The 14149-nt window shown below is 31.7% G+C and overlaps 1 protein-coding gene across 4 annotated transcripts; it reads left to right on the top strand.

Moving 5' to 3' along the window:
• The first annotated feature begins 3823 nt into the window (after positions 1 to 3823).
• On the top strand, positions 3824 to 7691 carry LOC118046225 (sulfite exporter TauE/SafE family protein 3). Of its 4 annotated transcripts, none has more exons than XM_035055040.2 (13): positions 3824 to 4120; positions 4493 to 4720; positions 4976 to 5135; positions 5331 to 5531; positions 5609 to 5673; positions 5763 to 5790; positions 5867 to 5958; positions 6032 to 6118; positions 6227 to 6277; positions 6419 to 6589; positions 6676 to 6769; positions 6904 to 7044; positions 7170 to 7691. In XM_035055040.2, exons 1-13 carry the CDS (start codon positions 4070 to 4072, stop codon positions 7244 to 7246), a joined length of 1446 nt encoding a protein of 481 aa, XP_034910931.1. In that variant the 5' UTR covers positions 3824 to 4069; the 3' UTR covers positions 7247 to 7691. The 4 variants fall into 4 exon arrangements, with proteins under 4 accessions (XP_034910931.1, XP_034910929.1, XP_034910932.1 ...); XM_035055038.2 differs by having other exon boundaries at positions 3829 to 4120; positions 6368 to 6589; XM_035055041.2 differs by lacking the exon at positions 4493 to 4720 and having other exon boundaries at positions 3831 to 4120; positions 6368 to 6589.
• Positions 7692 to 14149: the final 6458 nt, after the last annotated feature.

Below are 14149 nucleotides of genomic sequence, written 5' to 3'. Positions count from 1 at the left end.
CAAGGAAAACTTTGGTGATTGGGCCACTAACTCGAGTTAGAAGAGGGACTTCAAACATAGCAGGTAAATACCTATCACCTATAAATTGTTAAGTTATTTTATTATTAATATTGTTGAAACTTATACTCTTGTTTTTGGTATTATTGTGGAAAGTAAGTAAACAAATGAATAGTAGAAGGAAAGGAAATAAATGAATGAAAAACTTGATTAGCTACTCTTAATTAGAGCTAATAATGTCAAGGAATTTTTTATATTAGCGTTAAGGAAGGCGGATTAAAGTATCTAAAAGAACTTAATTAGCTATTTTGGGTTTAGATAGCTAATGATATCAATGGGTTATATTGACATCAGCATTTACATGGAACTTGATTAGTTATTCCTAATTACACGCTAATGATGTCAAAAGGTTTCTTAACATCAACATTTTTAGATGACGAATTAAGGTACCTGTAATGGGATTGATTAGTTATTCGGGACTAGGATAACTAATGATATCAATGAGTTTTATTGATATCGACATTATTTATTGACTTTGATTGGTTGACTTCGGGTGACGGAGACTAATGATGTTGGTAAGATTTCCAGCATCGACAAAACTCTAAGGATTGGGAAAACAAAAGAAACTTGAATTAACTAGTTTTAAGAATTGAGGAGGCTAATATCATCAAGGGAATACCTTGATATTGTGGATTTCCAGGAATTGGATTAGATTTGAAAGAAAGAGAAAGGATAACCAATAATATTAGTGATTTAGTATTTTTATATTCTTAATAAATTATCCTGGAAATGAAAGAAGACCTTACTCATTAATGAGTTACAATGAAGTCATGATTCATATTCTAATTTTGAGAGATATTGGATTATACAAGTTATTAGGGTGAGATGTAATGGAGAAAAAGAAAAGAAATTGCCATTATAAGAAAAAAAAAAATGTAGTATTTGGTACCAAAAAAAAACAAGGGATGCATAGTTATTATTTCAAAATATTAAATATTGTTATAGTTGCTTCATTTCATAATAATTATATTGTTGTTTTCAGGGCCTTCTCATTCTCATCAAGAGTGGTCCTTTGCTTATTTTGCGTTTTTATTATATAATAGAAGAAATATGTATTATTTTAGGATTGATTATAATCTATTAAATTCTGTAATAATGATGTTAGAACTCTAATTTTTATGCATAAATATAAACAAATTTTACTATTATGATGTTCTTATAACTTGTATACACATGTTATAATTTTATCCCTTTTTAAATTGTATAACTATTTATGAGCATGTTCATGAGTATCTAGGTGAAATGATGAGTACTTTGTTGTGTTTTGAGATCTAGGATGATTGGATCAGGAATGGAAATTGTGTATAGAAGTGTAACAAGACACAATTGATAACTTGGGACCTCTTAGCATAGGGGAGATTGCCAAAATTTTGATAAATTATATATATATATAACAATTTCAGTGTGAATAAGCATAAATATGTGTTTTTGTCTTGGTAATTTGAGATTATTACATAAAGTAATCTTTAGTGTTGTGCCCTTTTATCTTTATAGAAAATACAAGATTTCCTAAAGGTAAGGGTATGTAAAGGTGACATCATAAGGGTGGATATTAAATGCAATCCTTCCCCTTGGTGGTTGTGAACACTTTAATGAAAGTAGCATTCAGGGGAAGAGAATGCCTTCTTCAAGGGTAATGAACATATTCCCTCATAGGTCTCTTACTATTCTTTTTAGAGTTATTCTCCCTATTAGGAGGGGAATGACTCTGTTTAGAGGGCTTTTCCTCCTAAGCCTCCTAGTAGAAATGGGGAGGTCCATACCGTAGAATACTGGCTTCATATACCCGAATGTGGTTTTCCATTACCCATTTTACCTTTGTCAGGCTTCTATCGGGCAAGACGTATAAGTCTCTATCTAGAAGAAGCATTCTCTAACTCCACTTGTCAAAGCCTCTAAGGCTACTGGCTTAATCAATTATTTTACCTTGAGCATCTCTTGGTTAAAACCTCTTCATATATGCTCAAATGGATTCCCCCTGCTTGGATTACAACAAAGAGCTTTGTGGAGCTTCTATTGGCGAGTATACTAGCGTTTAACCCTAACATGAGTTTCGCATAAAGAACTCTAAAACCCATGATAGAGCCTGGGTCTAATTTTTATATCAGGATCTAGTCAACCCCTTGAAAGTCATTGGTAGTATCTTGCATATGGCATCGTTGTCTTGGATGACAAGCTCGAGGTTGTTATGAATGTTTTGGATGTGATATTAAGGATCTATCAATCTATCATGGTTGTCTAGGGTCATCTTTGTGGAGATACAATCTTTGGGGACATGAGTGCACAAGACTTTTTTGGATAAGGGGGGCTTTTTTTATCCATTTAAGGATGAAGGACTTATCATGGAAATATCTCTCAATCATATTTCTTCCTGACTTCTACCTAGTTAGCTTGGGGGACCTAGAAGACTCTAGGGTGGAAAGGCAAGATTGATAACTGAGTTCTTTTTCGTAGCGGCCAAAGGGATCACGTTTAGAGTGAAAACTTCTTAGGAAGGTATCATGTTGATGAGAGTGACCCCTAAGAGGGTTGATAGATTTTTTGGGTGAAATGCTCTTCATATTGTTTCGTCTTGCCTCTTTTGGGTGAGATAATTATCTTTTGATAAGGAGACTTGTTGTTGTGGGGTTGGGACAGAAGGTGTTGCCTCTTGGAGAGGTATTACCTCGGTCAAGACCTGCTAGGATGGTGAAGTTTGGTGATGCCTTCGAGATTCCAAGACGACTTGAGTAAGGGCTTGCACCTGATTAATAATTTATTGAAAACTCGAGAGAGCTAGTAAGGAAAATGTATAAGCTTTTGCAAGGAGATCCGTAATATGACCTAAACCATGAGTTTCTTAATTATTGACCATACCATTTATAGCAATTAGAAACATCTAAATCTCGCTCTAGAAGAAACAGTTGATGGCTTTTTCAAGAGGTTTCCACAAACGGTGCCAATTAATGATGCTCTAGAATCCAATATGCTAGGAAACTTGGATTTTTTAGCATTTAAATAATGAATGATTACACATTCATGTCAAATTTCTATTCGCTAGAACTAAGGGCCCAAAGGGTTGGTGAAAGAGGCTTGTTTTCCTGCAAAACAATCCCTTTTGGTGGGATTTAAAGACCCTCTGATAATTAATTTAGTGACTTTATAATAAAGAGTTGTAGTAAATGAGCATTAAATTTTAAAAACAATAATGTTTATTTTTAGTTTGTATATGATCAATGTTGAGAATATGTTGTGAAAGAGTTAAGATTGTGAACTCGCTACTTGTGTCATTCAAAAAGTATTTATAATTTTTATACCTTGAACTCTTTTATTTTTCTTTGAGGAGTCAAAAGTTTTTCTCTTTTTTTTTTTTACATCCAACTAGGGAAAGAGTTTCTTATATCAATATTAATGTTAATGTAAGTTTCTTATTATACGGTATTAATATTGATGGGAATATCATATGTTTATAGGAGGTGATCCTATATTATCTTGTATATGACATTAATGTCGATAAAACCAGTCTTTATAGTCGATATTAATATTGAATTATATATAGTCAACTTTTAGAAGACTTCTTGTAGAGCTAGTACATAGGGAGATGATGATAGTAGATTCCTATATGTTATGTTTGTATCTGGAGCAATTCTTCATGAACACATTACAATGATAGCACAATATGAGCTGCATGCCCTATGTGTTGACCGTGACTTGTGAGATGTTCCAAGGCAGAATTAAGAGAGCATGTTAACAGCAGGAGGCATCTCCGTTTCCGAAATGTGCCATGTGACTTCCCGTGATTGTAGAATACACTTTAATACAATTTGTGTGTGAATGCCTCTCTGGTTTGTAGGCCGAGGCCTCTTTGCAATTGTTGCCCATATGTGATTGCTTGACTAACATCATCCCCCAACAATTGAAACTGTTCATGGGAAGATATTATTATTGTACTTTTCTTGATGATCTTTCAATGAAAAATATCGCTAGCCATGAAAAAGAAAATAGTGCATGGAAAAGGATATTCTAAAGCTTAATGGAAACTCTTTCACGAGAGGCAGAAACTTCAAGGAGACCCTTTCCTCGGGTTTGTCTCTTTCTTTCTATCTCACCTTTATTCCTTGCTATTTTACTGTACGAGAACCGGCTAGGAAGAAGGGAGAGAAGTTGAAGAAGAAAGACACCAGGGAAAGGGAGAATACAGGTTGAATTCAAATCTCGAAAAATTGTGCAGCATAGGATAGTGTTCACCAGAAGGCAGGTGTTCCCGAGTCGTTTTGAGTTAGACCAGTCTTAGGTTACTGATTCTATTTTAGCTAAGCAAGTTAGTGAGGGTAGCTCTTGGCATGCCTAAAAAACATGTAAATAGGAATCGTTACAGAAACTTGGACTGAATTTTTTGGATTGAGAATTAATATTCAAAGAAGGTAGACATTTTCTGATAGAAATAGAAAAACAGGAAATAAGGAACCCGATGGCTAGGATTCAGGCAAAACACTGGGTTTTGAAACTTCTGGGAGCTATCCTGAGTGGTTCTCTTGTTGCGGTTTTAATTTTGGTTTTGGCGGAACCAAGTTTGACACAAGAAGGTTCAAGGACTGGTGGAACCGAGTCTCATCGTGCAATGAGATTAATGTTGAGTCTTGTACGAGAAAAAGGCCGAGCAGGTTATACGCATGTTTGGCCGGTAAATCCAGTTTTTCATTAGCTTGTGATTTGCGTGTAACATTATGGGGTTTTATGCAGTTTTTATTTGGGTCTATTAGCATGTTCTGTTTGGAGGTTCGGACCACCTTAATATAGTTTCTTGAGGTTTGCAGATAAACTCTCAGTCAACTGGGACTGGGGAAGTGATTTCTGATGGATTCTTTCATTTGTTTTTTATCTTTCTGCATGAACTTTTTTTCTTTTTTTATATAATTCGTGGGATTTGGAGTCACAGGAAATGAGATTTGGCTGGAAAATTGTGCTGGGTAGCATAATTGGATTCTTTGGAGCAGCATGTGGGAGTGTGGGAGGTGTTGGTGGTGGTGGTATTTTTGTTCCAATGCTTTCCCTGATCATTGGGTTTGATACCAAATCAGCCACAGCGATGTCAAAATGTAAGTTGAAATTTATCTTTCCAGGTTCTAAGACACTTGACAACTTTCAGGATTTTCTAGATTTACTGAGCTATTAGGACTACATATTGAGGTCAAAAGCAAACCACTCAATGTTTTTCTCAAGTTTCAAAATAAGAATTAACTCTCAGTTTTACATTACCGTTTCTCAAACTGTTTTGGATTTTACGCTGTCAGGTATGATCACAGGAGGAGCAGCTGCGACCGTTTACTACAACTTGAAGATGAGACATCCAACCCTTGAACTGCCCGTCATTGACTATGACCTGGCGCTTTTGTTTCAACCAATGTTGGTGCTTGGAATTAGTATTGGAGTCGCTCTCAATGTGATTTTTGCTAACTGGATGATCACAATTCTGCTGATTGTTCTCTTCATAGGTATTTATAAATAAAAGTTGCAATTTTCTCTGCCATAATCTTGGACAACTTTCTTGATTATACTTGGTGAGCTGCAGTGACGTCGACTAAGGCATTCTTCAAAGGCGTTGAAACATGGAAAAAAGAAACCAAAACTAAAAAGGTAGTCTAAATTCTCTCCCTGTCTATGCTAATTTACATACATTCTAAATCTCGTAGGTTGCTAGTCTCACTTGCTATTTATATTTTCAGGAGGCTACTAGAAGCTTGGAATCTAATGGTTGGTGTATGAAATTCAACTTTTGGATGCTCAAAACGTTTTTTTTCCCTTGCTTGACTAATTTCTCTTCAATCAGATGACAGAAATGAAGGGGTTGAGGGTGAACCTCCTCCTGGTGGCCCCACAGTTGGTGCTCAAACAGAAACCAAGGAATGTAAAAAGGAGCAGGTGAGAGTACTTGTCTGTATTTCTTTGTTATACTCGTATGGTTTTTCAAGTCTGACTTGTGTAACATTCTCAGGTCTCCATTATTAAAAATGTTTACTGGTGGGAACTTGCACTCCTTGTTGCTGTCTGGTTGATCATCCTTGCATTGCAGATTGGCAAGGTATGATCTAGTCCTCGGGCTTTTCCTTTCATTTAATAGACTGTTTCTCTTTGCTCTTGTGTGTTCACGAGCTGGACTGAAGAGAACGCACCTGTCTGGTTGACACAGAATTACTCGACAACCTGTTCGGTGGCATATTGGTTATTGAACATATTGCAGGTACCTTCACCACGATAATTAGAAAGTAAACAACTGAAATTAATCCTGATATTCATGAAAACAGTGTAATGTTTTGTTCTTGGCTTTAAGATCCCAGTAGCTTTTGGTGTAAGTTCATATGAGGCATTTAACCTGTACAAGGGGAGAAGAAAGATTGCATCCAAGGGAGATGCAGTCACAAACTGGAAGATACGCCAGCTTGTTCTTTATTGTATCATAGGCCTGTTGGCTGGTATAGTTGGTGGGATGCTTGGACTTGGCGGAGGATTCATTTTGGGCCCTCTTTTCCTGGAGATGGGAATCCCCCCTCAGGTGAAATTTCCTACCTTCGTATCAATTTTTAGAAGTAAAATACGAGTTTATTCCCAAACAGAAATATTGAAAATTCATCTACATAGGTGTCGAGTGCCACAGCCACCTTTGCCATGATGTTTTCCGCGTCCATGTCTGTCGTGGAATATTACCTTCTCAAGCGTTTCCCAGTTCCTTATGGTAACTCGCTTCGCTAGCCAAGTTCTCTGCAAATCAAAAAGCTATCATAAAGTTTAAAATGAGCACCGAGTGATTATCCATCTTTTTTATAGAAAAAACAACACTTGACTAAATCATTGTCTGATGGCAAACAGCTCTTTACTTCTTCGCTGTCGCCACTGTTGCTGCCTTGGTCGGGCAACACGTGATAAGAAAGCTGATCAGCATCTTGGGAAGAGCATCGCTGATCATTTTCACTCTGGCCTTCACCATCTTTGTGAGCGCAATATTACTAGGTATGTGTCGTTTTGAACAGATGCAAATTCATATATAGGTTACAAATTCTTCCAAATTAAGATTCACACAAGAGTCTCGTACGTGAAGATTCTTCATTGCTGAAGGAATACTTATTTCCGAACAGGTGGTGTTGGCATAGCTCGCATGGTCAGAAGGATTGAGAGGAAGGAGTACATGGGATTTGAAAACATTTGTTCCTAGGGACCTTCGTCTCCAAAGCTTACCATTGTTTTCTAGCTGAACTTAGTTTCATTTATCCCCTGTAGGACGAGCAATTGGCAGTGCCCTTGTGCACTAACGCTAAATCTCAATTCCATTTTGCTTTATAATTTTATAAATTGTCAATAAATCTCAACAAAAAACTGCAAGCCCCCTGTTTTTCCTCTGTCCACCCCCATTGGACACGATGCTCTTCGAAGATTGATCCTTTACGGTATTTTCTATCATGTCGATGAAGGTCTGCGTCTTTCAAGTTTGATTCCCAGGTTTGAGGTACAGTGCTTCGCCTTTTTGTAGATTACTGCATATCTTGTTGCTTGCTCTCTTCTCCCGACTCTTCTATATGACATTCCCATCTCTCTGAGCAAGAGGCATGTAAGTTTTATGACTGCATATAATCAGCTGTGATCTTTATTCTTCTGACGAAGCAATAGCTGTCTGGATTTTGTTTATATTCACTAACGATGAGAGACAAGTTCTTTATTGAACCAGCCATGATAGATGTGTGATAAGTTGGGAGAGTGTCTCTGAATTGTTCTATCAGTTCTATTTCCTCCGAATATATTATTGTCTACCTATATGACTCGTAATTCGCGGCTTATTAGATAATTTTCTTCCAACAAAATAAAAATAAATACGCAACTTTTTTCAACATGTTTTTTTTTTAAATTCTAATATTAAATTGCAAAGCTGATGCATGTATTTAATTAAATTAATTGAGAATTATTTGTACCAATAAATACAACAAAAAAATTGTTGATGGTAACAAAAAACAGAATCAAAAAAATCAAAAAATAAATGTAGTTTAAGATCTTTAATCTTGTAATAGAACTCATGTTTCTGGTTGTATTTGAAAAAAAAATTTATTAGAATCAATTTTTTTATTTAATCAAATGATAATATAAATAGACATATACATAAAAGTGATTGAATAAAATTAAAGAAAAAACGATTATGTAAAGTTGAACAAATTAGAAAAAAAATATTATCATTTTATGTGAAAATCATATAAAAAATAAACAATATTTAACCAAATAACATATTGAAAAGTTGAGACATAAATGCTAACTTAAATATGTGATCTCAAAATATGAATCATAGAAGTGTAATTAATAACTTTGTTTGTTGTAACTAATGTTTTATTTAATAAAACTATAATAAAAAACACAAAAAAAAAAGCAATTGAATAAAATTAAAGAAAAACTTAAAGCGGGGCAACACGGTATATTGTCTCCTAATATTAGAAAACAAATGTTAAAATCTTATTGGTAAATCAAGTAAAAATAAGATGATATCACATTAAAAAATCATTAAAATATTTTGAAAAAAAAAACAAAAAAAATTTAAAGCCCAACATTGAAGGAAGTGATTGGAATTGAAAAAAAGACAAAACAAAGCACAAAGAAGAGGCTCATATGTTTGGCTTAAAAAGACTAGTATCATGAACTTTTTTACCTTAGCTGACTAGTTTTTTTTTTAGGAGTAGATAACCTGTCATTTGCCCCTATTTATTTTGATAAAAAAATATAAAATATGTTATATACCTTGATAAATTTGTATATGGCCTTAAATAACTCAAAAATCAATTTATAAACTCAAAATTAACTTGAAACAAAAAAAAAAAAAAAAAAAAAAAAAAAAAAAAAACCTTCTTGAGCTCATATATACCATTTTAGGCAATGGGAGAACACCTAAGTAAGACTTTTCTTATTAAATGGAACTTATTAACACTAAGATTGATCAATTTTTGCGGTCTAAATCTGTGTTAACTAAGACATTCTCTCTCTATTACTAAAATTCAATGATTTTCTCTCTCCTCACTCAAACTAGAAACTGAAAATAAGAAAAATAAAATTTTGAAATGAAATTGAAATTTCAAAAAGCAAAGGAATTAAAAATGAAATTAAAAAATATAAGGACCAAACTGAAAAGTTTTTGCAACTTTGAAATGAACACCTATTTTCCTTGTCATTTTCATTTTGTTCCTCTTGATCGTTCACTTGTTTAACAAATTAGAGCTCATTAGCAATAAATCTTCTCACAAAAAAACCCTTGAACGGCCAAAGTAAAAAATATAAAAATTCTTTGTGGAAGTGCACCGTAAAAATATAAGTGTGTAGATGGTATGCTCACGCGCTGCCATGGGCTTATAAAACAAATATACTTGATGGTGTTATAATTGTGAAACAGCACTAAACAAGTAATGGAAACAAAAGGTATGATGGAGCCAATATTTCATGAAGGAAAAAAAAAAGTTGTGTTGGTGATAAAAAAAAAACTTAGAGATTAAACAAAATGATTTGTAGCAATCCACGGTGTTTTGAGAAGAAAGATACAGTGCTTTCACTACATGATTTAGCTTTTCTGTTAATAAAAAGCAAAAAAAAATTACAAAGTTAAATTCTTTACCAACTTAATATTGAAAAAAAAAACCAACAAAGATAATTTTAGAAGGAAAAAAACCCATGAGGAAAAACATTGTAGCAATTGACAGTATTTTGTAAGGAAAACTACAGTGCTTTCCCTAATAAAATAAGATAAAAAAAACCATTTAGAGAAATATTATAGCAATCCATAATGTTTTGGGAGAAAAACTACAATGTTTTTCCCATATGATTTAGTTTTAATGTAATTATAATTCTTAATCAATTCAATATTCAAAAAACAATCAACAAAGAAAATTTTGAAAAAAATCATAAAAAAAATCATATGGGAAAACATTGCAACAATTCACAGTATTTTAAAGAAAAAAAATACAAAGTTAAATTCTTAATCAGTTCAATATTAAAAAAATCAAATCAATTAAGACAAATTTAGGAAAAAAATCATGTTGAAAACACTGTAGCAATTCAAAATGCTTTGTGATGAAAGCTATAGTGCTTCCCCATATGATTTAGCCTTATTTGTAATGACTTGTAATTGTAATTTTCAATAATATTTTGTGAGGAAAGCTATAGTGCTTTCCCCACATTATTAAGCTTTCTTACAAAATTAAATTCTAACCAACTTATTATTAAAAAAATAAAATCAACGAAGATAATTTTAAAAAAAATATTACAAAAAAAAAACACAAAAGAAACTGGAAAAAAATCATGTGAGGAAAAGTTGTATCAATCCATAGTGTTTTGTGAGGAAAAACTTATAATTACTTGTAATTGCAATTCTTAACCAACTTAATATTTAAAAAAAAAATTAAAAAAGATAATTTTAGGGAAAAACATAACAAAACAGGAAAAAAAAAATCATGTAGGAAAGAACACTGTAGCAATCAACAATGTTTTAAAGAAAAAAAATTATAAAACTAAATTTTCAATCAGCTCAATATAAAAAAAATAAAATCGACAAATATAATTTTAAAAAATAAAAAATAATAATAAAATAGAAAAACTATGTGGAAAAACACCGTAGCAATCCACAATATTTTAAAGAAAAAAATTACAAAGCGAAATTTTTAATTAGCTCAGTATTTAAAAAGTAAAATCAACAAAAATAATTTAAAAATAAATAAAAGAACAAAAAGAGGAAAGTTGGGGAAAAAAGGAAAGTAACTTTAGAAGGAAAAAAGAAAAAATAAACATAAAAAAAAGAGAAAGTTGGAAAAAAAATTTAAAAAAAAGAAATACACTATGAATTACTATTGTAATCCACAGTGTATTTGGGTGTGGGGAAACAGTAATTTCCCCACACCTTTTAGTTGTGTGTGTGTGTGTGTGTGTATTTCTTATATTTTCTTTCTATATCATTTTTCATACATGTGAGATATATCATTACCATTTTAACACTATATATATATATATATATATATATATATATGAAAAATGCCTAGTTCAAGTTTTGTATAAATGTTTATATTTTTTTTTACAACTTTTTAATTTTTTTTGTTGATTGAAATTGAGTTTGAAGTTTTTCCATCCTAAAACTAAAATAAAATATTTTAAAAATATATAATATATATTTTTTAATGCATGTTGAATTTAAATTTTTAATTATGCTCAATCTTTTTAAAAAAGAAAAGAATCTTATTATATCACTTGATTTTATTATTTTATTAAAAGAAAAGTTTGACTGAAAAAGTAGTAAGAGTTTAAATAATACATAATTGAATTCCACTACTTTCTTAAGCCTTTGAACCATAATTTTCAGAACCAGTCCGATTTAAAGCCTGGGTTCCGAATTTTGATCGAGTTGCCCGGATCAATTAAAACGACGTCATTTAGTATAAAAAAACAAAAGTCAAGGAGTTACAATCGAGTTTTTAACCAAGCCCACTGAGTTTTTCTTTCTTCTATTTTTTCTTTAACCCGGCTCGGTTCCAATCCTAGATCGGTCGGGTCTTGAGTTGACTCGCTAGGCCAAGCTGGGTTTCAAAATTATGCTTTGAATAACTTGAAGAATCTTGACATGAGTTGGTCTAGTATAAAAGATGATTTTATTTAATTTTTATATTTTACCAAAAAATATTCAATAGGTATCTTAAACTAAAACTTATGATATGAGTTCCCAGTTGGATTAATAAAAAATTACTTAAAATAACATATGCAACAAAGTGTTAAACAAAAAAAATTTATGCGTATAAATGTGGATTTAGTGTATTTTTTATTAGTTTATAAAGTAGTATTGGTTAAGATTTAAATATATTGATATGTAGATAATTTATATATCTCACCAATACATTCATTTTATTGATTGATAGTATGAAAGTGCCATGTAGTAGTAACATTTTATCTATATAAAAAAAAAATCCAGCATTTTATTTTATTGTAATGTAAATGGGCTAATCCAATACAATGTGAATTTTGAGCCCAAACGAAGCAATGAATGGGCCTGACATTCAAGTAATTTAAGTAGTATCATTTTGATTATTGTAATGGTGATAGAAAAATTAAAAAACTAGATGAAATAAATAATTTCATAAGTGATTCGGTAATAAGTGTTTGAAAACAAGAGGTTTGTTTTCTTTATAGTTTAAAGTTCAAGCCCTGTAATTGCTAGTAATGATGGTCACTAGAGGCTTACCTAGTCGATAGCTTCAAGACCTGAGGGGATTAGTCGAGATACACACAAGCTGGCCCGGATACCCCACATGAATAATAATAAAAAAAAGAACCGGATGAAATATAATTGATAGTTGTATATAAGATAAAAATAAATATTTTTATAATTTATTTGGATTATAAGAGATAAAATATAGAAAATTTTGTTTTATTATTAATACACATTATCATTAAATTTGCAATATTTGAAACACTAAATAAAAAATTATTATTCTTTACTTTAGTCTAGTCTATAATGAATATTAATTTTGCTTAACTAGCTTCAAATAATAACTTCTCCACTCATTAAAATTATGTTAAAAGATAATTTGTAATCATAGTAATAAAAAAAAATTCATTGATAAAAAGGTTATACAGGATAATGTTTTGATATGCTGGACAATGATGGGCTGAATATGATTTTTGTTTTTTTTTTTGTGAAGTTGTTTGGTGCATCTTTAGATAGCAAAGAAATTATTTTTTGTCATGTTTAAGATTGTTCTAGTAAAGAATTGTTTTTCTTCATTAAAGCGGGTAAGACAAGCTTGTTTAATTTTATGCACAAAGGTTCATTTAGTTGAATTGGATTAATGTAAAAATAAAAATAATTATTATTATAGTTTTAAAACTTAATTAGAAGACAAATGGAGCAGTATCCAAGTCATAGGTTGGGATGATCATTGACCTCAGTAAACATTACAATAAAAATAATTATTATCATAGTTATAAAACTCGACTAAGGAATCAGTGGCGGAGGGAGGGGGGACTGGCAGGGGCCCCGGCCCCTGTAAGGAAATGCCCTTCCCTTATATATTTATAATTGTAAATATTTATAATATTTCTTGGCCCCTCTAAGTTATAATTTAGCCCCCCCGAACTTTTTTTTCTTGCTCCGCCCCTGTAAGGAATCAACTCGGGTCACGAGTCTAGTTGACCATTGACCCAGGTTAATGTAAAGATAAAAATAATTATTATCATAATTTTAAACTAGGATTAAGTCCAGGTCATGAGTCGGGTTGACCATTGACCCAAGTCAACATAAATATAAAAATAGTTATTATTATGGTTTTAAAACCTTATTTAGGGGTTGACCTAGAGCTAAGCTCAGGTCATAGGTCGAGTTAGCCATTGACTCGAGTCAGTATAAGAATATAAATAATTATTATTATAGTTTCAAAACAATAAAGAATTGACCCGGGGTAATACCCAAGTCACAAGTTGGGATGGTCAACCCATTTGACCCAAAGTAATGTACGAATGAAAATAATAATTATTATAATTTTTAAAATCGACTCCGAGATCGACTCGAAAGTAAGGTTCGAGTCACAAGTCATGAGGACTATATATATATATTAATGGATTTTTTTACCAATGTTATATCTCGGATTGATCGAGTCACTAGCCGGCCTAATTTTTTTTAACGGGGCTAGATCAGATCAATCATTTCTATATTTTTTTCTTAAACTCAAACTGATATAGATCTCAAATCAACTTAATCTTATCTAGTGTGCATCAAACACAAAATAAAGCAAATTATCCAAACCATTTTAAAGCACACAGATACAAGATAAAATAGTTATTTGTTCAATTAAGTTTAATAAATATTGTCCAATATTCCAAACAATACCTAATCAAATCATAATTTTCTCCCAATATTTTCATCACAATTGTATTTTTTTTTTTTTGCTATCACTCAGTACCTACCTCTTCATCACTAAATTAAATTTGTCCGAGAACATGATCAATTCTCTTTTTTCTATATTATATATGTTTTAGTTATTATATTAATGTTTTAATAATAATAGTAATAGTAATATTCTTTTAATAATATTACAAATCTCTCTTTCCTCTT

This window comes from Populus alba, chromosome 1, assembly GCF_005239225.2.
Source record: "Populus alba chromosome 1, ASM523922v2, whole genome shotgun sequence".
NCBI classification, from domain to species: Eukaryota; Viridiplantae; Streptophyta; class Magnoliopsida; order Malpighiales; family Salicaceae; genus Populus; species Populus alba.
This window is presented reverse-complemented; position numbering and strand designations above follow the sequence as displayed.